General features: G+C 43.6%; 1 protein-coding gene across 5 annotated transcripts in view; it reads right to left on the bottom strand.

Moving 5' to 3' along the window:
- The window catches only part of LOC109869141 (rho guanine nucleotide exchange factor 25), a 134,766-nt gene that overhangs the window by 4,346 nt on the left and 107,713 nt on the right, over window positions 1-22,707 (bottom strand). For all 5 annotated transcript variants that reach the window (XM_031803851.1, XM_020459051.2, XM_020459052.2 and 2 more), the window contains 8 exons: window positions 12,146-12,235; window positions 8,880-8,972; window positions 8,559-8,609; window positions 8,266-8,343; window positions 7,716-7,907; window positions 1,625-1,805; window positions 789-1,039; window positions 309-458 (listed from right to left, as the gene is read on the bottom strand). In XM_031803851.1, coding sequence (XP_031659711.1) covers window positions 309-458; window positions 789-1,039; window positions 1,625-1,805; window positions 7,716-7,907; window positions 8,266-8,343; window positions 8,559-8,609; window positions 8,880-8,972; window positions 12,146-12,235 — 1,086 coding nt within the window. The remainder of the gene's footprint in view (window positions 1-308; window positions 459-788; window positions 1,040-1,624; window positions 1,806-7,715; window positions 7,908-8,265; window positions 8,344-8,558; window positions 8,610-8,879; window positions 8,973-12,145; window positions 12,236-22,707) is intronic.

A 22,707-nucleotide genomic window follows, 5' to 3' on the forward strand; every position in this document is an offset into this window, starting at 1 on the left:
AGAATGATCATTATTCCGCCATACAATCAACCGTTATTTCTTATTTAGTCCACCAGCAGATTCCCCTTGTTTGTTTTCCTATTCATATTGTTGACGTCAGTGATAAATCATGCCTACAATAAACCTAAAGAGCAGATTGAGATGTAAATCATGTAATTACAGCATGCGTTCCCATAATGGAGAATAGGTTTATAAGAAACGTTTTGTGTCCTTGCGTGTGTTTATTTCTGTGCTACGTGCTGTGTGCGTGCGCATGCTTGTGTGCATGTGCACGTTATGTGTGTCTGTGTGTCTGTGCGTGTGTATACCTGTGTGCTACGCAGCCCGCTGGACCCCGCTTGGCACTGCAGGGAGGTCTGGGTCTGAGAGTAGTGAGACAGACCAGACGGGTCAGTGAAAGCCAGCTGGACGTGAGATGGCGAGACTGTTGTCTGCGAGTTCCTACTGACCAGAGGAGACTGCAAACACACACACACACACACTAAACATTAGATACTGAGAGCTGATAGCCAACAGATGATTGTTTTTTCTTTACTGTTGCATGAAAAAAGTTTCTCGGGGGGGGGGGGGGGGGGGGTGTACACTCGGTCAGGCTTGGCTGGAGCACATTCCAGTCCGGCAAGCTAAACGGGGATGGCAGTGTCTCGTTGTTTGTGGTCAAACAGAAGCACAATGTTTGGCCCCTGACTGCTGTAGGTCACTGAAGTGTATGTGTGTGTGACTGGGCCCTTTACCTCCGGCAGTGTGTGTGTGTGTGTTGTCTATGTGTATATACAGTGTGACCTTACCTCCCGGGGAGTGTGTGTCTCAGCGGGGCCCTGGAGGCCCGTTCCCTGACCCCCCTGGCTGGGCAGGTAGAGGGTGGGGAGGGAGGTGTTGTAGGACCGGAGCCAGGGCAGGCGCTGGCGGTCGATGGAGGCTGAGGAGTGGGGGCGCAGGGGACTGCTGGCCGAAGACAGGGGGGCTCTCATGCTCCGGCCCAGGCTGTTAGACTTGTTGGTTCCCTCTCTGCGCTGGTACTCGATGGGAGACTGGAGGGCTAGGTGAATTCATGGTACAAGACAGAGAGAGAGGATTTAGACCAGGCAACATTTCATTTTGGGACACAATGTTTGTCAAAATATTAGCGTTGGTCTTTGTGGTTTTATTGTTTGTGTAAGTCGACTTGGTACTGAACTGCTTTTGGACAACGTTACTGCTCAGTGCTCACATTGCACCAGGCCAAACGTAAAACGTGTGACTAGTAAAGTTTCCTGGATGTTGTGTTTTTCCACCAGTATGTCTCCAATTGTACCGTTGAGGAAGTTGAAAGGGAAAGGGAAAGGGGGATACCTAGTTAGTTGTGCAACTGAATGCATTCAACCGAAATGTGTCTTCCGCATTTAACCCAACCCCTCTGAATCAGAGAGGTGCGGGGGGCTGCTTTAGTCGACATCCACATCTTCAGCACCCGAGAATAGTGGGAAAGGCCAGACATGAGTAAAAGTAAGTGGTTGTTTACTGTGCAGAAGATGTCTGTCTGTGTCTCCTGTCCTACCATTGAGGAAGTTGGCAGCATGGGGTTAGATATGAATCCTGAAAGTAAAGCTGTTGTGTTTTTCTATCAGTATTTCTGCGATCCTACCGTTGAGGAAGTTCCTCTGGTTCTCCAGGATCTGTCCCACATCGTTGACCCAGGCCCTGCAGACCTCTGGGGAGGCGGCCTGCAGCACGTATCTCACCACAGTCCCGTCAGCCCCCCGTGAGGTCAGCACCAATCGGCCCGCCTCCCCCTCCACTGGAGCCTCAACCCCCAGACAGCTCACCTGGAACAAAGCACAGGTATTTGTAGTGTTGCATAATTCCGGGTTGCAACTTTCCCAAAATGTCCACATTTTCCGGTTGTAAGATTCCCAGAATGAGGATGGAATAAGCAGGGAATTCTGAATGACCAACCAGCACTTCTGGGAAACCTACACATTTTGGAAAAGCAACCCTGCACTTTATAAAAAGAAGAAGACGTTGATTCAATATACAACTGTAAGGCAACCAGCTGCAATAAGATTGTGAGTTTGCAAAAATGTGGGCATATACACTCTTGGAAAAAAGGGTTCCAAAAGGGTTCTGTGGCTGTCCCAATAGGATAACCCTTTTTGGTTCCAAGTAGAACACTTTTTGGTTTCAGGTAGAACTCTTGGGTTACATCTAGAACTCTCTGTGGAAAGGGTTCTACCTGGAACCAAAAGGGATTATTCAAAGGGTTCTCCTATGGATACAGCCACAGAACCCTTTTTAGTTCTGGATAGAACCTTTTTTTCTAAGAGTGTAGCTGAACCAACGTACATTCTCAAGTTGAAATGAATGTTCACTCAACTTTGAATTTATTCGACTTTATTTGCATACTTCCCAGAGTGCCTTGCCTTTCGAGTGAATTGTAGTTACCACCCATGACTTTAATGCTTTTCATTAATGTAGCCTTGAAGTTAATTTCTAAATGAATATATTATCTTTAAAATCAAACTCTTTATGAAAATACATTACATATATTATAAGGTATTTCTTTGAGTGCCTAGATATACCCTTACACAGTGGTCTGAAACTCCTGGTTTACAGGCCACATCAAGCCTGCAAGTCACATTATGCTGGCATGCCATGTGTAGAGACTATTTGAATCCAGTCAGAGTGAGGATATTCAACAATTGGAACTTTTAATCGACCGCAATCTGCATACACAATAACTGACGGTGTGGGGACAGGGAAGATTGATATTGAAATAACCCAAATCCAACTAGAACAGCCATCTCAGTAAAGTGTGCAATAAATCAAACTACTAACAGATTAGATTACCGTAAAACTTAAATTAAATATAGAGTCTCAAATAGCCGCCTGTCTCTTTTTAATAACCGGGCAATGGCACAAATTTCAACAAATAAACGCCTGTTTCAAATAAATGCCAGGTCTAAATGAATTATTTACGAAGTTACCATGAGGTTTAATGTTTTATTTGTTACATTAAATACTTCAGTAATGACTAGAAAATGATGGAAATCATACATTTTGGGGGGCAAGTAAGAAACTGCTAGCTATTGGCTACTAACAGCTGAGAACTGCTAGCCAACTGGCAAGCACAAAACCATTCAACAACTCCCTAGCATTCTCCTCGACAATGTCCAGTCTCTTGACAACAAGGTTGATGAAATCCGAGCAAGGGTAGCATTCCAGAGGGACATCAGAGACTGTAACGTTCTTTGCTTCACGGAAACATGGCTCACTGGAGAGACGCTATCGGAGACGGTGCAGCCAGCTGGTTTCTCCACACATCGCGGCGACAGAAACAAACATCTTTCTGGTAAGAAGAGGGGCGGGGGCGTATGCTTTATGGTTAACGGGACGTGGTGTGGCCAAAACAACATACAGGAACTCAAGTCCTTCTGTTCACCTGATTTAGAATTCCTCACAATCAAATGTAGACCGCATTATCTACCAAGGGAATTCTCTTCGATTATAATCACAGCCGTATATATTCCCCCCCAAGCAGACACATCGATGGCTCTGAACGAACTTTATTTGACTCTTTGCAAACTGGAATCCATATATCCGGAGGATGCATTCATTGTAGCTGGGGATTTTAACAAGGCTAATCTGAAAACAAGACTCCCTAAATTTTATCAGCATATCGATTGCGCAACCAGGGCGGGAAAAACCTTGGATCATTGCTATTCCAACTTCCGCGACGCATATAAGGCCCTGCCCCGCCCTCCTTTCGGAAAAGCTGACCACGACTCCATTTTGTTGATCCCTGCCTACAGACAGAAACTAAAACAAGAAGCTCCCGCGCTGAGGTCTGTTCAACGCTGGTCCGACCAATCTGATTCCACACTCCAAGACTGCTTCCATCACGTGGACTGGGATATGTTCCGTATTGCGTCAGACGACAACATTTACGAATACGCTGATTCGGTGTGCGAGTTCATTAGAACGTGCGTTGAAGATGTCGTTCCCATAGCAACGATTAAAACATTCCCAAACCAGAAACCGTGGATTGATGGCAGCATTCGCGTGAAACTGAAAGCGCGAACCACTGCTTTTAATTAGGGCAAGGTGACTGGAAACATGACCGAATACAAACAGTGTAACTATTCCCTCCGCAAGGCAATCAAACAAGCTAAGCGTCAGTATAGAGACAAAGTAGAATCTCAATTCAACGGCTCAGACACAAGAGGTATGTGGCAGGGTCTACAGTCAATCACGGATTACAAAAAGAAAACCAGCACTGTCACGGACCAGGATGTCTTGCTCCCAGGCAGATTAAATAACTTTTTTGCCTGCTTTGAGGACAATACAGTGCCACTGACACTGCCCGCAACTAAAGCATGCGGACTCTCCTTCACTGCAGCCGACGTGAGGAAAACATTTAAACGTGTCAACCCTCGCAAGGCTGCAGGCCCAGACGGCATCCCCAGCCGCGCCCTCAGAGCATGCGCAGACCAGCTGGCTGGTGTGTTTACGGACATATTCAATCAATCCCTATCCCAGTCTGTTGTTCCCACATGCTTCAAGAGGTTCCACCATTGTTCCTGTTCCCAAGAAAGCTAAGGTAACTGAGCAAAACGACTACCGCCCCGTAGCACTCACTTCCGTCATCATGAAGTGCTTTGAGAGACTAGTCAAGGACCATATCACCTCCACCCTACCCTAGACCCACTCCAATTTGCTTACCGCCCAAATAGGTCCACAGACGATGCAATCTCAACCACACTGCACACTGCCCTAACCCATCTGGACAAGAGGAATACCTATGTGAGAATGCTGTTCATCGACTACAGCTCGGCATTTAACACCATAGTGCCCTCCAAGCTCGTCATCAAGCTCGAGACCCTGGGTCTCGACCACGCCCTGTGCAACTGGGTACTGGACTTCCTGACGGGCCGCCCCCAGGTGGTGAGGGTAGGCAACAACATCTCCACCCCGCTGATCCTCAACACTGGGGCCCCACAAGGGTGCGTTCTGAGCCCTCTCCTGTACTCCCTGTTCACCCACGACTGCGTGGCCACGCACGCCTCCAACTCAATCATCAAGTTTCCGGACGACACAACAGTGGTAGGCTTGATTACCAACAACGACGAGGCGGCCTACAGGGAGGAGGTGAGGGCCCTCGGAGTGTGGTGTCAGGAAAATAACCTCACACTCAACGTCAACAAAACTAAGGAGATTATTGTGGACTTCAGGAAACAGCAGAGGGAACACCCCCCTATCCACATCAATGGAACAGTAGTGGAGAGCGTAGTAAGTTTTAAGTTCCTCGGCGTACACATCACAGACAAACTGAATTGGTCCACCCACACAGACAGCATCGTGAAGAAGGCGCAGCAGCTCCTCTTCAACCTCAGGAGGCTGAAGAAATTTGGCTTGTCACCAAAAGCACTCACAAACTTCTACAGATGCACAATCGAGAGCATCCTGTCGGGCTGTATCACCGCCTGGTACGGCAACTGTTCCGCCCACAACCGTAAGGCTCTCCAGAGGGTAGTGAGGTCTGCACAACGCATCACTGGGGGCAAACTACATGCCCTCCAGGACACCTACACCACCCGATGTCACAGGAAGGCCATAAAGATCATCAAGGACAGCAACCACCCGAGCCACTGCCTGTACACCCCGCTATCATCCAGAAGGCGAGGTCAGTACAGGTGCATCAAAGCTGGGACCGAGAGACTGAAAAACAGCTTCTATCTCAAGGCCATCAGACTGTTAAACAGCCACCACTAACATTGAGTGGCTGCTGCCAACACACTGACTCAACTCCAGCCACTTTAATAATGGGAATTGATGGGAATTGATGTAAAATATATCACTAGCCACTTTAAACAATGCTACCTAATATAATGTTTACATACCCTACATTATTCATCTCATATGTATACGTATATACTGTACTCTATATCATCTACTGCATCCTTATGTAATACATGTATCACTAGCCACTTTAGCTATGCCACTTTGTTTACATACTCATCTCATATGTATATACTGCACTCAATACCATCTACTGTATCTTGCCTATGCCGCTCTGTACCATCACTCATTCATATATCTTTATGTACATTTATCCCCTTACACTTGTGTCTATAAGGTAGTAGTTTTGGAATTGTTAGCTAGATTACTTGTTGGTTATTACTGCATTGTCGGAACTAGAAGCACAAGCATTTCGCTACACTCGCACTAACATCTGCTAACCATGTGTATGTGATAAATAAAATTTGATTTGATTTGAGTACAGACCCCTAGAAATCATATGATTGCCCTCTAGTGGCGAAAAGGAAGAACTGCCGAAAATGCACAGTCAAAGACTGTAATGCTTATTCTGTCAAGGCAATGATTAAAAATAAATAAAAATGTATAGAGGCATACTAAGACAAACAAGAAACATGGCACAGTGTGTAAATGATTACACATTAGTGCCGAAGATTAAGAAATTGATTCAACTGCTGTAAGTGTTGCTGGAATTAAACAATGAACTATGCAAATGAGCAACAGCTGTGTGCATTAAGGAAATAGACGCCTGGCTCAAATAGAAGTCTGTCTCTGATAAGCACCTGTTTTGTGTGATTTAAAGGTCCAATGCAGCCATTTTATCTCATTATCAAATCATTTCTGGGTAACAATTAAGTACCTTACTGTGATAGTTTTCAATTAAAATGGTCCAAAAAAAAAATTGTTTAGAAAAGGGCAATTTCTCAAGCAAGTATTTAGCTAGGACTGTCTTGGAGTGGTCTGAGTGAGGATGGGAATACTGAAAATGAGCTATTATTAGCAGAGAGTTTGGATCACTCTATCTTATTGGTCTATTAACAAATATTCCGCATGGTGATGTCACCATGGAAGGCCAACACTCCATCCCACCAAACAGGAAGAAAATTCAGGTGGTCTTTTCAAACAGCTCTTACACTAAACAGGCATTGTTATCATTTTCACAATTTCACAGTATTATTCCAACCTCATTGTGTGGAAATATAAAACACAGGAAGAACTTGTTTTTAATTCCATTGCGCCTTTAAGCAAATAAACACTCAGGCTATTAATTGAGGTTTACGGTACTTTCGAAAAAATGTATGTTATTTATGTCTGTGTAGAATAAGATTAATCAACTAATCAAAGTGCAAAAACATGCAAAAACACAGGTATTGAAATAAACAATTCTGAAAATCAACCTGCTGAGAAATACAATAATGTTGGGTTTTGTTTTGAGTTGTTTTGATCAAACATGAATTTGTAATTTTACTCAACAAACGTGTCCAAATTCAGCTTACTTCGGAGTAGATTTTGCTGAGTAAACATACTTTAGCACAAATGCATGCATTTCAAACGGAATGTTCCAGTAATGTTACAATCCACCATTTTTATTTGAACATTCCTGTAACATTCCATCCACCGGGAACAAATCACATCTGACTACCATCTGGTGGAAGGAGGAAAGACATCCTGGAGTGTGGGTCATTTAATAGCTCACCAATAAAACAGACACAGATGCTTTTAAGGCTTCCAAGAACACTCAAGAACTTGTACACAATGTTAGATTTGGAGAAACGCTGTGTTTGTTTGCATCAGTCATGCAATTCATTATCTGGGGACTGAAATTAGTTTAGATTCCTTATGGTTAAAAGCCTATGCAGGTAATGCATCCAATCTAATCTGAAAAGAGGAGGAAAACAAATCTGGAAAGAAGAGAGACCTACCTTGATGCTGCTCTTGAAGGTGTAACCAGGAAGTGAGAATCCTTTCTTCCTGTCGATTGGCTCGCTGAAGATGACCAGCTGTTCAAACAGGAAGACCCGCCTCTCCTTGGCTCTGGACAGGAAGCTGCTGTCCTGTTCCGCCACTGTGAAAGTGTCTTGCTGGAGCAGCTTCCCCTGCGCCGTGATTTTACCCTGGAGATGAAAGAGAAGGATGAAGGGAAGAGACACAGGGTGAAAAGAGAATAGGGGTTGATTACATGGCTTACTTATGGCTTGCACCAGTATTTTGCAAATATCTCCTTGAGCCCCCAGCCAGTCCACTTAGTTGATGTTTTCCAGAAGTAGCTGACCTGATTCAAATGGTCACCTAATCACTAAGCCCTTTCATTAGTTGAGTCAACAGTGCCAGTTCTGGAATACATCAAATACATTGACTGGCTGGGCCTGGGGTTACTCGAGAAGAGGTATGGGAAACACTGGCTTACAGTACAATATTTTGCTTGCGTGAGAGCTGTATTTGAAAGAGAGAGACCCAGGTGCAGTGCCTTACCTCGAAGCCCTGCAGTCGTCCCACGTTCATCATGTCGTTACAGCGTTTGGGCACAAAGCACATAACCTCTACCGCTTTCTGTGATGGTGAAGGAGAGAGAGAGAGTGAGAAAGTTATTTAAATCAAGCAACTACTGAATACAGGTTGTTTGACTAGAAAGAACCCTTAATAGCACAGAGACAGCGTACAGCCTCACACTTGCCTCTCGTCATCACCTATTCCTAGATAGTTTATATAGTAGATGAATGGTAGATACAGTGTAATGGCATGAGTTGTATCAGACGAACACCCACCTCGAGCTCTTCTGTGTCCATCCCGGCTTTGGTGTAATACTTGAGGAAGTCCTGTTCACGTAAACACAGCATGGAGTCAAGAGCGTTCAAGGTTTACGAGTCAATGCTATGTAAGGTGAAGACATCTGGGAGGTGTTTTATTAGTTTGAATACCAGAGAGAGGTACAACAGGCACAAGGTTGGCACTAGGTAGATGTTCATGACTTGTTCAAATAGCCACTCATCTTTTATGTGCATTCCCACATTGAATTCGACCTTATCGTCGTGCAGGTTTACGCGCCCGTCTGTCTGTGCGCATGCGCATGTGTCTGTGTGTGTTACCTTGAGCAGCAGCTGGTACTTCATGATCCTCTGTACTGGTTTGATCAGCAGGTCGTTCAGCTGTAGCCTGTGACCCAGATGTTGCCTCAGCTCCTGATAGGGCCAAACACACACAGTCATTCTCATGAACATATACACTCAGGTCCAAAATGATTGGCACCCTTGATAAAGATGAGCAAAAAACACGATATAATATTAGTTGTACAAATACTGAGTGATTGTATATTCTTTGTACTAATACAATTGTAAAAAAAACAAGGAGATTTTGTGGTTGGGCCGGCAGGTAGCCTAGTGGTTAGAGTGTTGGTGTTACGTCTGAGTACGGGAGGCGAAGTCAGGTGCAGGAGAACAGAGTAGAGTTAACAGGCGCACTTTTATTCCGGTCAAGAAATTGTCACAAAATGACTTCAAAGTTCCCCAAAAAACACGGAACATGAAACAAAAGTAGAGCGTGAACATCTCACATAACAATAAACAATTACACACAAATACATGGAGGGAAACAGAGGACTAAATACACGCAGTGTGATTATGGAATGAAAACCAGGTGTGTACGGAACAAGACAAAACAAATGGACATATGAGAAATGGAGTGGCGATGGCTAGAGAGCCGGTGATCAGCGAACGCCGCCCGAACAAGGAGACGAGCCGACTTCGGTAGAAGTCGTGACAGTTGGGCCAGTAACTGAAAGGTTGCAGGATCTAATCCCAGAGCTGACAAGGTTCAAATCCGTTGTTCTGCCCCTGAGCGAGGCAGTTAACCCACTGTTCCCCGGGCGCCATGGAATGTGAATTAAGGCAGCCCCCCCGCACCTCTCTGATTCAGAGGGGTTAAAGACGGAAGACACATTTCAGCTGTACAAGTAATACATTTTTTGCTCAAAAAGATATGGGTCAAAAGTATTGGCACCCCTGTTTCCAATACCTTCAATTATGTTTACGAGATTGGAGAGCACATTGGGAGGGATCTTGGATCATTCCTCCATACAGAATATTTCCAGATCCTTGATATCCTTCATCTGCGCTTATGAACCATAGGTTTTCAATGGGGCTCAAACCCAGAGACTGAGATGACCATTGCAAAATGTTGATTTTGTGGCCCAAATGACCATTTCTTTGTGTATTTTGATGTGTGCTTTGGGGGTTATTGTCTTGTTGAAAGCTCCACTTGGGGCCAAGTTTCAACCTCCTGGCAAAGGCAACCAGGTATTTAGCTAAAAGGTCCATGTTCATGATGCCGTTGACCAGGACCAGTGGAAGCAGAATAACATCACCACCATGTTTTACAGTAGGTATGTTGTTCTTTTATACACATGATTCTTCTTTTCAATACCAAAGAGCTCTATGTTTCTATTTTCAGACCATAGCACGGGTTCCAATCCAAGACATGAAAATAGAGCCACAAGTTTGGGATACACACAGAGGCATTACTTCAACCATATACTGTGTCCTCAATATGACTTCATGTGGCCTACAGACACATTACCACTACCACACATCAGTATGACATAATATTACCTTCACCTAACCATACAGTTGAAGTCAGAAGTTTACATACACTTAGGTTGGAGTCATTAAAACTTGTTTTTCAACCACTCCACAAATTTCTTGTTAACAAACTATAGTTTTGGCAAGTTGGCTAGGACAACTACTTTGTGCATGACACAAGTCCTTTTTCCAAAAATTGTTGACAGATTAGACCAATTATTTAACTTATAATTCACTGTATCACATTTCCAGTGGGTCAGAAGTTTACATACACTATGTTGACTGTGCCTTTAAACAGCTTGGAAAATTCCAGAAAATAATGTCATAGCTTTAGAAGCTTCTGATAGGCTAATTTACATAATTTAAGCCAATTGGAGGTGCACCCGTGGATGTATTTCAAGGCTAAGTTCAAACTCAGTGCCTCTTTGCTTGACATCATTTGAAAATCTTTTTTTTTTTTTGCCAAGACCTCAGAAAAAATTGTAGATCTCCACAAGTCTGGTTCATCCTTAGGAGCAATTTCCAAATGCCTGAAGGTACCACGTTCATCTGTACAAACAATAGTACGCAAGTATAAACACCATGGGACCACGCAGCCATCATACCGCTCAGGAAGGAGACGCCTTCTGTCTCATAGAGATCAACGTACTTCGGTGCAAAAAGTGCAAATAAATCCCGGAACAACAGCAAAGGACCTTGTAGAGATGCTGGAGGAAACAGGTACAAAGTATTTCGAGTCCTGAAAGACCGCTCAGCAAGGGAGAAGCCACTGCTCCAAAACTGCCATTAAAAAGCCAGACTACGGTTTGCAACTGCACATGGGGACAAAGATTGTACTTTTTTGAGAAATGTCCTCTGGTCTAATGAAACAAAAATAGAACTGTGTGGCCATAATGACCATCGTTATGTTTGGAGGAAAAAGGGGGAGGCTTGCAAGCTGAAGAATACCATCCCAACCGTGAAGCACGGGGGTGGCAGCATCATGTTGTGGGGGTGCTTTGCTGCAGGAGGGACTGGTACACTTCACAAAATAGATGGCGTCATGAGAAAGGAAAGATCTGTGGATATATTGAAGCAACATCTCAAGACATCTGTCAGGAAGTTAAAGCTTGGCATGGGTCTTCCAAATGGTCAATGACCCCAAGCATACTTCCAAAATTGTGGCAAAATAGCTTAAGAACAACAAAGTCAAGGTATTGGAGTGGCCATCTCAAAGCCCTGACCTCAATCCCATAGAAAATGTGTGGGCCGAAATGAAAAAGCGTGTGTGAGCAAGGAGGCCTACAAACCTGACTCAGTTAAACCAGCTCTGCCAGGAGGAATGGAACAAAATTCCCCCAACTTATTGTGGGAAGGTTGTGGAAGGCTACCCAAAATGTTTGACCCAAGTTAAACAATTTAAAGGCAATGCTACCAAATACTAATTGAGTATATGTAAACTTCTGGCCCACCGGGAATGTGATGAAAGAAATAAAAGCTGAAATAGATCGTTCTCTCTACTATTATTCTGACATTTCACATTCTTAAAATAAAGTGGCGATCCTAACTGCCCTAAGACAGGGAACAAGGCATAGCATTATTCCCATAGCCTATCAATGTGACATAAGATTACATTCCTACAACCACCAATCAACATGACCAAACTTGACATTCCCACAATCACATCAATGGGAAATAACATTACCACGAGGGAGTCTGCAGAAATGTAGTTGCTTTTTTCAAACGAGAGTCACAGTTGGATAACAGGGATTGAGCTGTGTTTGCTAGGAGATACTCACCTCAAAGTAAGTCTCGATGTACTCGGAGACGATGTGCTCTGACTTGGGTTTGTTCTGACAATACACCACATACATATGGAGACGCCTCTCCTGCAATACAAACAGTGAAATCACCCTGTATCAATTTACCATGTCATAAAATATACAACACTATCCATAATTGCTTTAGATTCAAGATAGGAGTACATGGCTACTGAAAACATCTCCTGCAATAGAAAATCAAACAGACACATTCACCTCGTAGCAATTTATCATGTCCGAAAAATGCTTGTACATAACACTATCCTCAACTGTTATGAACAGATGGAACTTATCATTCAAACTATTGAACATATTGTGTTGTAGGAGGTGCATGACTCAATCCATGAGAGGAAGGAAGCTACAAAACTTAAACAGAATGGAAATCATCCTCATTAGAGAAAACAAACACACTCTCTCCCTCTCTTTATTTCTCTCTCTCTCATTCGCTCTCGCTCTCCATCTCTCTCTCGCTCTCTATCGCTCTCTCCCCATGGTCAGTTTAGTGTGACTAATTGTCAGACAGCAGAGAGCAGCAGAACTAGGAGTGGTAATACGTGTGCTGTGTGCATGGGTGCGTGTGTGTAAGAGGGGTAATGGAGCAGCAGGTTATGTATAATTTACCCACAATGCTGCCCTGTTATCATCTATGTAACCAGAGCGTTTTACAGCAAAGCAGTTTGGCTCTACCTTCGACCTAGCAACTAATCTGGAGCTCTGTAGACTAGAGACCAGACCAGCACCTGAGTAGAATGTCTATGGGCCCGGGGCCTGTCATGAATAACCACCGCAGTGGATGTGTTGTTGTGTACAGATCATTACTCTATGGGGAGGGAAGGCTATGGTAGTGCGCTGCTAATCCGCTGTTTTGTTGTTGTGTGATGGGGGTGGGGGTGGGGGGTGGGGGTGTTGTTTGTGTGTGTGTGAATGCATGTGTGTTTGCGCATGCATATGTGTGTGTGTACACAGTGGCGGGCTTGTGCGTGGATATGTGTGTATGTGTGTGTATAAGGTACGTTGTTGCCATGGCACCGAGATGGCGGCCTTGGAATTTACTGCTGCTAATTTAATCGGTAAGTAATAATTGAGGGCTTTTCATGTTTATTTTTTGCACAAATGGTTTTGTTTTTTGAAAGTGTTTTGAGAGGAGACCACGAATATTGAACAACTCTGGTTCATGATAATAAACTGCATGATAAACGCGACTGCTTCTGCATCAACCAACACATCTTGCGGACAGCTATGACAACAGACGTCAAGGCTTCCCTAAAGACAGCGGACTTGTTTCGTAGGAGCAATGATGTGAGGTCGGTGGCTGGGTAGGCACTAGCTGTTCCCAAAGCCAGATTTACTCTCAAATAAACCTTGATAAATCTCAAGCTCACCATACAACAGCTGTCTCCAACCACCAGAGTCACATAGGCTATTAACCAAAATTGGCAAACACACAAATAATATTATTACAAACACCTATATAAAAATACAGTCCTAAAGACATTTCCATATATTTTCTTCCTCGACTCCTTTTCAGTGTCGTGCTCTGGATTTTTCTTTCCTTGTGTTGGGTAGTGATGACATTATGGTCACTTATGGCTAGTGGGTTCCAGATGGCAGGAACACAGTAGAAATGTGACAGATTGGTGATGACCAGGTCAAGGATGGCTTCTCATCTTGTTGGTTGATTAACCATCTGCTTTAAACTGTGACTTTTACATAGCCTCCCCACATCCTGCCTGTTGAAATCTCCTCCGATGAAAAATAACAATGGCAGGGTATTTCACTTGTAGTGCATCAATAGTCTCCACTAAGTGATCAATGAAGATATCACCCTGTGGTGAGTCAGGTAGGAAATGCAGTGCACATATTGCAATTCTGGAAAGGAAGGCGAGGGAGGCGATATGATCTGACCTTAACCACTATGCTCTAGCTTGTGATGTCTAGCATGTCAGGGGAAACTTTGTTTTGGAACCATGTCTCAGATACAATTGCTATGTCTGATTTAGTGTCCTTGAGACACCATTCAAACTCATCTAGCTTGTTGCAGAGAGAGTGGGCAGTACATAGAAAGTGTGCTGGTAAGTGCTTATTGTTCTTAGCAGGGGTTTGCACAGAGGCGTGATGTGAATTCAGTTTTGAGCATTCACTTGCTGCCGTAGTGCATTGTTTAAGGTTTGTGGGTGATCGGCTGAGTTTTGCGATGAGGGTTTGCTATTTTCGGGAGGAGTTACGACCTGCAGTGGCGTGCCGTGGTTGTGGTGAGGTCGCTGGCTGGGTAAGCACTAGCTGTTCTCAAAGCCAGATTTTCTCCCAAATAAACCTGGATGAATCTCACGTTCACCATACAACAGATAGATCCAACAAACAGAGTGACATAGGCTATTAAACGAAATTGGCAAACACAAACACACATAATGTCATTGTGTGAAATAGTGTTGCACACACCTACAGTATATAGTAAATAAGGTTCAAATTAAATGTCCATATCATCAATCGAAATGGCTGAAAAATGCATTTCAAAATGTCAAATTGTCTCATCAAAACATAATTCTAGCTTGATAAATCCAATGCTTTATGAAATGAAATAAATATTAAAGCCACTAAAGAATAGGCGATGCTGAAAATGAAGAAGTATGCTACAAACTAACATCTTTTATAAATATTTGTATTTATTATGGATCCCCATTCGCTGCTGCCAAAATTAAGGCAGCAATACAGTTTTAAAAAGATTACAATACATTCATAACAGATTTCACAACACACTAAGTGTGTGCCCTCAGGCCCATACTCCACTACCACATATCTACAACACAAAACCCTTGTGTACGTGCATGTGTCTGTGCCTATGTTTGTGTTGCTTCACAGTCTCCGCTGTTCCATAAGGTGTATTTTTATCTGTTCAGTTTTTTTAAATCTCATTCTACTGCTTGCATCAGTTACCTAATGTGGAATAGAGTACCATGTAGTCGTGGCTCTATGTAGTACTGTGCTCCTCCCATAGTGTGTTCTGGACTTGGGGACTGTGAAGAGACCTCTGGAGGAATATCTTATGGGTGTCTGAGATGTGTGCTAGTTGTTTAAACAAACAGATCTGTGCTTTCAACATGTCAATACCTCTCACAAATACAAGATACCTCTCACAAATACAAAGGTATCTGAGGCCGCAGCCAGGATTCAGCACTGCTGAATGGACAGCGCCACGGGGGGCACTCAAACTGTATGAAAACCTACAGGTTAACTCCGTGGTGCTGAATGGACAGCGCCACGGGGACCACTCAAACTGTATGAAAACCTACAGGTTATTTTCAAACTGTACAGTCGGACAATATCAGCCTTTAGTCTTATGAAGTCAAAATGCTTTGCATATGTTGACAGGCTCTCTAACTTGCTATCATCAAAACATCTTGACAAAGATTTGACACACGGATGCATTTCACTGACTGTGAGAGCACCAAGTTTAACTTTTGAGCATAACAGTGAATACATGTAGCTTCAAGCACTTTTTATCTTATTTTGGCCAGCACCCAATTAAGCTGTAATGCCAACACTGAGGCCCCATCATATCTTTGAGCTACCAGCTTTTCAACGCAGCTGCACTCCCCCAACACTCACAATACATAATCCACCAAGACCACAGCTCGTTCGGCATCGCTCACATCATCAAATCCCAAAAACGCCTCATTGACTTCGCATTTAGCCACATAACACAAAATTACAGAGATCTGGCCTTTGTTTGTAACATCTGTGGTCTCATCTTCTTCTACTGCAACAAATGGGGCTGCATTAATCTCATCTTCAATGTCCTTTCGAATCACATCACTGACTGTTTCAAACAAATCATTCTGTGTTCTGTTTGATGTACCCGAAAACACAGTGGAAGTCTCCAATTGTCTAGCTAACCTTACGTCTTTTGCAGCAAAGATATACAATGACTCCACATACTGTAGTTGCCACGATTACATGAGCAACGGTTGCATCACCGCCCGGTATGGTAACTGCTCGGCATCTGACCGTAAGGCGCTACAGAGGGTAGTGCGTATGGCCCAGTGCATCACTGGGGCCAAGCTTCCTAACATCCAGGACCTATATACCAGGCGATGTCAGAGGAAGGCCCAAATAATTGTCAGAGACTCCAGTCACCCAAGTCAAAGACTGTTCTCTCTGCTACCGCACTGCAAGCGGTACCGGAGTGCCAAGTCTAGGACCAAACAGTTTCTACCCCCAAAACATAAGACTGCTGAACAATTAATCAAATGGCCACCCACTATTTACATAGACCCCTTCAGGTTGTTGAGGTTGCAGCCGCCTTCTACCCAAAAGTTGTCCTCGGTTGAGAAAAGCAGGCAGTGGAAACAGTATAGGCGGCTTACTGGTAGAGCAGCCACACAGCCATTATTTTATTTTAATTTAACTAGGCAAGTCAGTTAAGAACAAATTCTTATTTATGATGACGGCCTACCCCAGCCAAACGCGGACAACGCTGGTCCAATTGTGGGACTCCCAATCATGGCCGGATGTGATACAGCCAGGATTCAAACCAGGGACTGTAGTGACGCTTCTTGCACTGAGATGCTGTGCCTTAGACCGCTGCGCCACTCGGGAGTTCATCCTGTGCCCCTCTTGTTTGAACAATAAGATGGTTTTCTGTCCCTTCCTGTGATGTAGGGTCAAGGGTCAGGTTTTTGCCTCCCTTTCTGGATCCTTGGAAATCCAACTTGGATTTTTTTTTCGAGGTGCAGTATAGTGTCCATTTTGTTCGGGATGCACTCGCCAAATAATGTAGACATGTCCAAATGTGCGGAGTTTACCCACACAACATGTTTATGCAATGCCCATGTGGAAAATATGAAATCCGCTCAATTCAACGAATGTCAGCTAGGAAAAGCAGCTAGGTCTGCGGTGACCCTGTCCATTAACAGTGACTGGTGGCTGTGCACGTCAACAATGTGCATGGATTTGAACGGATGGGGAGGGAGGCATGCGTACCCTGGTGCCTTTCCTAAGGTTTTGATATTAGCAAAGTATTAGCAAATGTTTTGATTATGAGCATAAAAAAAACACCTGAAACATTGAGAAAAAAATAGGAAATAACAGAGAATAAGCATTTCGTCACACCTTTTTTTTTTAAATTAAATTATCCCAGGGTGAGCATTGCCTACGCTGCCTGAGCTGCCCAAGAGGAAAGCGAGCCGGTTGTAACTCCCAACAAACTATTGTAGAAAAATGAAGGAAGGGAAGCACTGCTATAAGGTACACAATATGAGGTTTTGGTAGACAGAAGGTGCGCTTTGGTAAAAGGGGTACATTCGTCAAAAAATGAAAGGAGGACCAAGGCACTCTTCATATAATTCATTTAAATGCCTTTATTTCTATGGCATGGTCAATAGAAACAAAGATTTTGAACAACTCTGACGCGTTTCGCCCGCATGGCCTTCGTGAGGGAGTATAAAGATGTGATAATGCGATGTCCTCTTTTAAACAGCGTTTTCCGACCCTGACTGAATTGAAAGGGATCCACACAGCAGCTAAGTAGAATGGCTACATTTCAGACAATGAGTTCAAATTTATTTTCAATGTCAGCCCGCGTATGGCTTCTTATTATCTTCTTCCAAAAGTCCACAAGAATCTTGAGCACCCCCCCCCCCCCCCCCCCAGCCAGGCCAGTCATTAGGGGTAATGAAAGTCTGACAGAACCCATCTCCAAGTACACTGATTACTTTATGAAGCCTTTTCTGGCATCACTCCCAGCCCATCTTCAAGACACCCCAGATGTGTTAAGGAATTGAACCGTGTAGGTACAGCTTCCCTTTTTAGTCTCCATGGATGTGGAGTCTCTATACACCACCATTGAACATGAACAAGGTTTGGCAGCTATGCAACATTTCTTGGGTAACCGGCCTGAGACTGAGATGCCTCCTACAGAATTCATTGTCTCACTGACTGAATGGACTCTTAAAAATAACATACTTGTCTTTCAGGGCCGTATTTTTGAACAGGTCCATGGATGTGCCATGGGAGCTTGCTTACAGCCCTTCCTATGTTGGTTTGTACTTAGGGAAATGGGGAAATGACTTCATTTTGGATCCTTCTAATAACCATTTCTTTAACCGGATGACATGTTAGGGATGCTATATTGATGATGTTTGCCTGTTCTGGTCTAAGATGAACTTATTTCCTTCCACCAATACCTTAATAGCATTAACCCTGCCATTAAAATCTGTAAAAATGACAAAAGGTCGTTTGCGCACATCAATCTTTAGGACGCCTAAAAGGCTAAAATAGAATATTCCATATGGCCAATTCCAAAGAGTCTGCAGAATTTGCGATCAGGAAACCGACTAGTGTCAAATCTGCCGAATTGGAGAATCGATTCTGCAACAAGCTAGTCGGGTTTGAATGGTGTCTCAAGGACACTAAATCAGACATAGCAATTGTATCTGAGACATGGTTCCAAAACAAAGTTTCCCCTGACATGCTAGACATTACAAACTAGTGCATAGTGGTTAAGGTCAGATCATATCGCCTCCCTCGCCTTCCTTTCCAGAATTGCAATATGTGCAATGTATTCACAGGGAGATATCTTCATTGATCACTTAGTGGAGACTATTGGTGCACTACAAGTGAAACACCCTGCCATTGTTTTTTTTCATCAGAGGAGATTTCAACAGGCAGGATGTGGGGAGGCTATGTAAAAGTCACAGTTTAAAGCAAATGGCTAATCAACCAACAAGATGAGAAGCAATCCTTGACCTGGTCTTCACCAATCTGTCTCATTTCTACTGTGTTCCTGCCATCTGGAACCCACTAGCCATAAGTGACCATAACGTCATCACTACCCAACACAAGGAAAGAAAAATCCAGAGCACGACAGTGAAAAGGGTTTTCCAGCCACTGCCTGACTCAAACATCTGTTCCTTTGGACAATGGATTACCTCCCATGATTAGACTCTAAGTCTGAGGTTGGTGACATATCACATACATCTCTCTAATCCAAGATGGACGAGTACTTCCCCACCAAAACAGCGAGGCTGCAAAACCACGACAAAACATGGATGACAGCGGAGATCAAGGCCCTAATCCAAGAGCATCAGAAAGCCTTCTCCCAGAAGAACACTGTCCTATGGAACAAGTTGAGGAACAAAATACAATGCAACATCAGAACAACTAGGCAGGCCTTCTACAGTGATAAAATCACACATTGAGGGGCTTAGCCAATGAAATTAACAAAGCACTAGCCTCTGTGATCCAGTTTATACCCCCCATCGACCAATACTGCTTCCCTGTTACCTACCATCAAGACCAGCCCCAACCATCCAGCATGGGATACGTACGAGAAGTTGGTTAAGGTGAAAACCCCAAAAGCAGACAGAATACCTGGCAGCTTCATTAAAGAGTTTGCTTACGGGCTAATTGGACCCATGGCCGATATCCTAAACGCTTCCCTCGACCAAGGTGTGATCCCAAAGGAGTGGAAAGCTGCTACTGTCGTGCCCCTCCCAAAGATGAATCCGCCCAGCCTTGCTGAAATCAGACTCATTTCCCTTACCTCCCTTCTAGACAAGGCAGCCGAGAGCTTCATCTCCCAGTGGGCAGTAGGAGACATCCTTCCCCAAATCTATGACCATCGATGGGCTGTACAAGCATTCCGACAAGCCTGGCTTCATCTGCTCACTGGTCACCACTGACTGCAAGGCCTTTGACAGGGTCTGCCATAATATGGTTATCGCCAGACTCCTAGAAATGAGGCTTCAACCATCAGGTGAAATGCTGACTTCCTATCTAACAGGCACCAGGCATTTAAGTAACATGGCTCCACGTCGGACAGTGTCAGAGTGTCATGTGGCCTCCCTCAGGGAACGTTGCTCGGACCCCTGATATTCGTAACATATATAGACGCCGCAGTAAGCGATGCAGCAGTAGAACACTGGAAGTTCGTGGATGAGCTTAACTTACTAGAGGACAGACCACAGACAGCACCCTCTTCAAGCCAACAAGACCTGTCCGACCTGGAGTCATGGTCCAGACTGTGTCAATGTGGCTGGCATGACATTTTTGTCAGACGGTTATTGTAATGCGGTATTTGACTGTTAATTAACATTGACATGTTTAGCATCCCAGGCCACCATGCAAACAAGCTGCTGATGTGCACCTTTGGAACATCTACATTTAAAAAACAAATAAGTAAATGTAACATACACCATCACAATAAATCCGTTATTTATTTTAGTCAGGTCTAAAGAAACATTATGATATTTTCAGAAGAACAGAATATGAGTTGGCCTACTGTATGTTATTGGCTATGTTCCATGCCATAGGCTGTAGGCTTGTTCATTTAGCAGACAAGATATGCTTATAGGTCCTGTGCCTTGATATTATACAATGTTATAATTAAGAAGAACGTAATTGAACTTAGCTGAATTAAATAGAAAGGAGATTCTTCCCATTCTGGAGTGAGAGCGCATATGAAGTGGCTATATTGAGCGTAAAAGTGATCATTCGAAGCAGTGCGGCTTGTCAGGGTCGTGTTTCGGAGGACGCATGGCTCTCGACCTTCGTCTCTCCCAAGTCTGTACGGGAATTGCAGTGATGGTACAAAACTGTAACTACCAATTGTATATCACGAAATTGGGGAGAAAAACGGCTAAAAAGTACAAAAATAATAATAATAAAATAATAATAATATTTGTTGAATACATTTTTTTTAATCATTCGAAACAGGTCCTATATGCTAGATTTAGAGTTATTTGCCAACTTTAGTTGTGAATGATACAAACCTTAGAATGTCGAATCAACACATTATAGAATGTCTTAGAAATCAACACATATATGGGCTGCATGATGCGACTACAGACTATTGATGAGTTGAGAAAGCCGCAAAAAAGTTTGAGCTCTGTTCCTTGCACAGCTGTTCACTCATCAAGTGATCATATTTTCACCCATTCAGACTATTTTCTATTTAATCTTGTCTTTACTAATATGTCAAATTAGTTTAGATTTAGAATGGGCAGGAACAGAGCAGGGGAAAAAGACATATAATCAGTATGCCTTCGAAAAGCAAATGAAGGCTGCACGCCGGTCCGTTTTTCAATGATACTTGGTAAGCTAATTGAGTTTTATAGCAGAGCTGTGCATCATTTTTTAATGATGCCTGGTAAGCTACTTTGGTTTTATAGCGGAGCTGTGCTTAATATGAGCAGCTGAGAAATAAATATAGGAAAACTTGTTTCTCTCCACGCATCAACCACCGTTTGAGGAGCATGCTCTCGCTGCGTGACAGGTGGTATTCCGCTCAAACACTGTATGTGCCATGGGCTCTCCAACCATGTTCCTGCACCTACCCAGTCCTTCATTTGGGAAACCAAGTGAAATATGTTTGGGAACAATCGATCGCAACATGTTTTCGCAAGCAAAACAGATTTCACTAAACTGTTGACACCCCCTCTGCACACTGAAGAAATGAATAAAGGAGAGAGAGGAGGAGATGGAAACAGCATGGTGGAGAGATATTCTGTGTCGCTAACGTTAATGTGCCACCCACTTAATTATTCAAATATTAAAAATCCCCTATTACCAGGCTATTCCAAATCAAATACAAATTCACTGTAATTGTAGGCTACCTGTAAGCCGCTCCGCACAATCAATGAACCTACAGCATGCGTAGGGCTATAGTTCTCTCCCAGACTCATGGATACACATTTTAAGAGGGTAGCATAAGGTAACCAGTCCATCCAGTATGCATAATAATACAGTCCACATTCAAAGGCGATTACTCTAATTTATAGGCTAGACCAATTATGTACCGAAGACATCTTAATTCACTTTAGTTTGATGTTTTTCTGCCAAGCGTAATATGCGGTAGGCTATGTATTGTATCATTTTCATTCTTTTTTTCCCCAGGCTTGGGCTCATAAGTCTTTGCGTATGCATAAACTCTAATATGTGTAGGGGTGTTATGAATTCATCATCACCTTAGAAAGCGCTGTACATTTTGTTGTGCAAGGCTTTGAAACAACATCTACAATGACCATGTTTTCCACTCAGTTTCAAGCTTGCTGTTGTACTTCTTCAAAATGATCATCACAGTGAGGTGAGTTTTAAAAGCATGAAACTGTTTTGATGATGATAGGTGTTTAGAAGTGATTTTCGATTGTATTTCCATTGATGTCAGAGTGGTTGGAGGAACACTAGAGCCCTGAGTACCAGGCCATTAGGACCGGATGGTCGTTAGCAAGTTCGCTACTACCAAATCATGTCCAGAGTGCCTAAGAGAAGATTACCGTGACTCCACGGTCACGTGGAATTTTACTGCGGTCAGGGCTGCCAGTGTGGCGATGATACGGTCAGGTCACCGCAACAGCACCCAGTCCATAGACAGTCACATGATTCTCCACCCGCAGGAATGCAAAGTACTTCACACCTTAATCTCCAGAACACCACCGCATCTACCACCACTGCACACCAATAACTCAGAGATCCTGAGAGTTGAAACCATAAAAGTCCGAGGCATTCTCATCCAGGCAGATCTCCATTGGACAGCACAGGTGGAT

Source organism: Oncorhynchus kisutch, linkage group LG24, assembly GCF_002021735.2.
Source record: "Oncorhynchus kisutch isolate 150728-3 linkage group LG24, Okis_V2, whole genome shotgun sequence".
Lineage (NCBI taxonomy): Eukaryota > Metazoa > Chordata > Actinopteri > Salmoniformes > Salmonidae > Oncorhynchus > Oncorhynchus kisutch.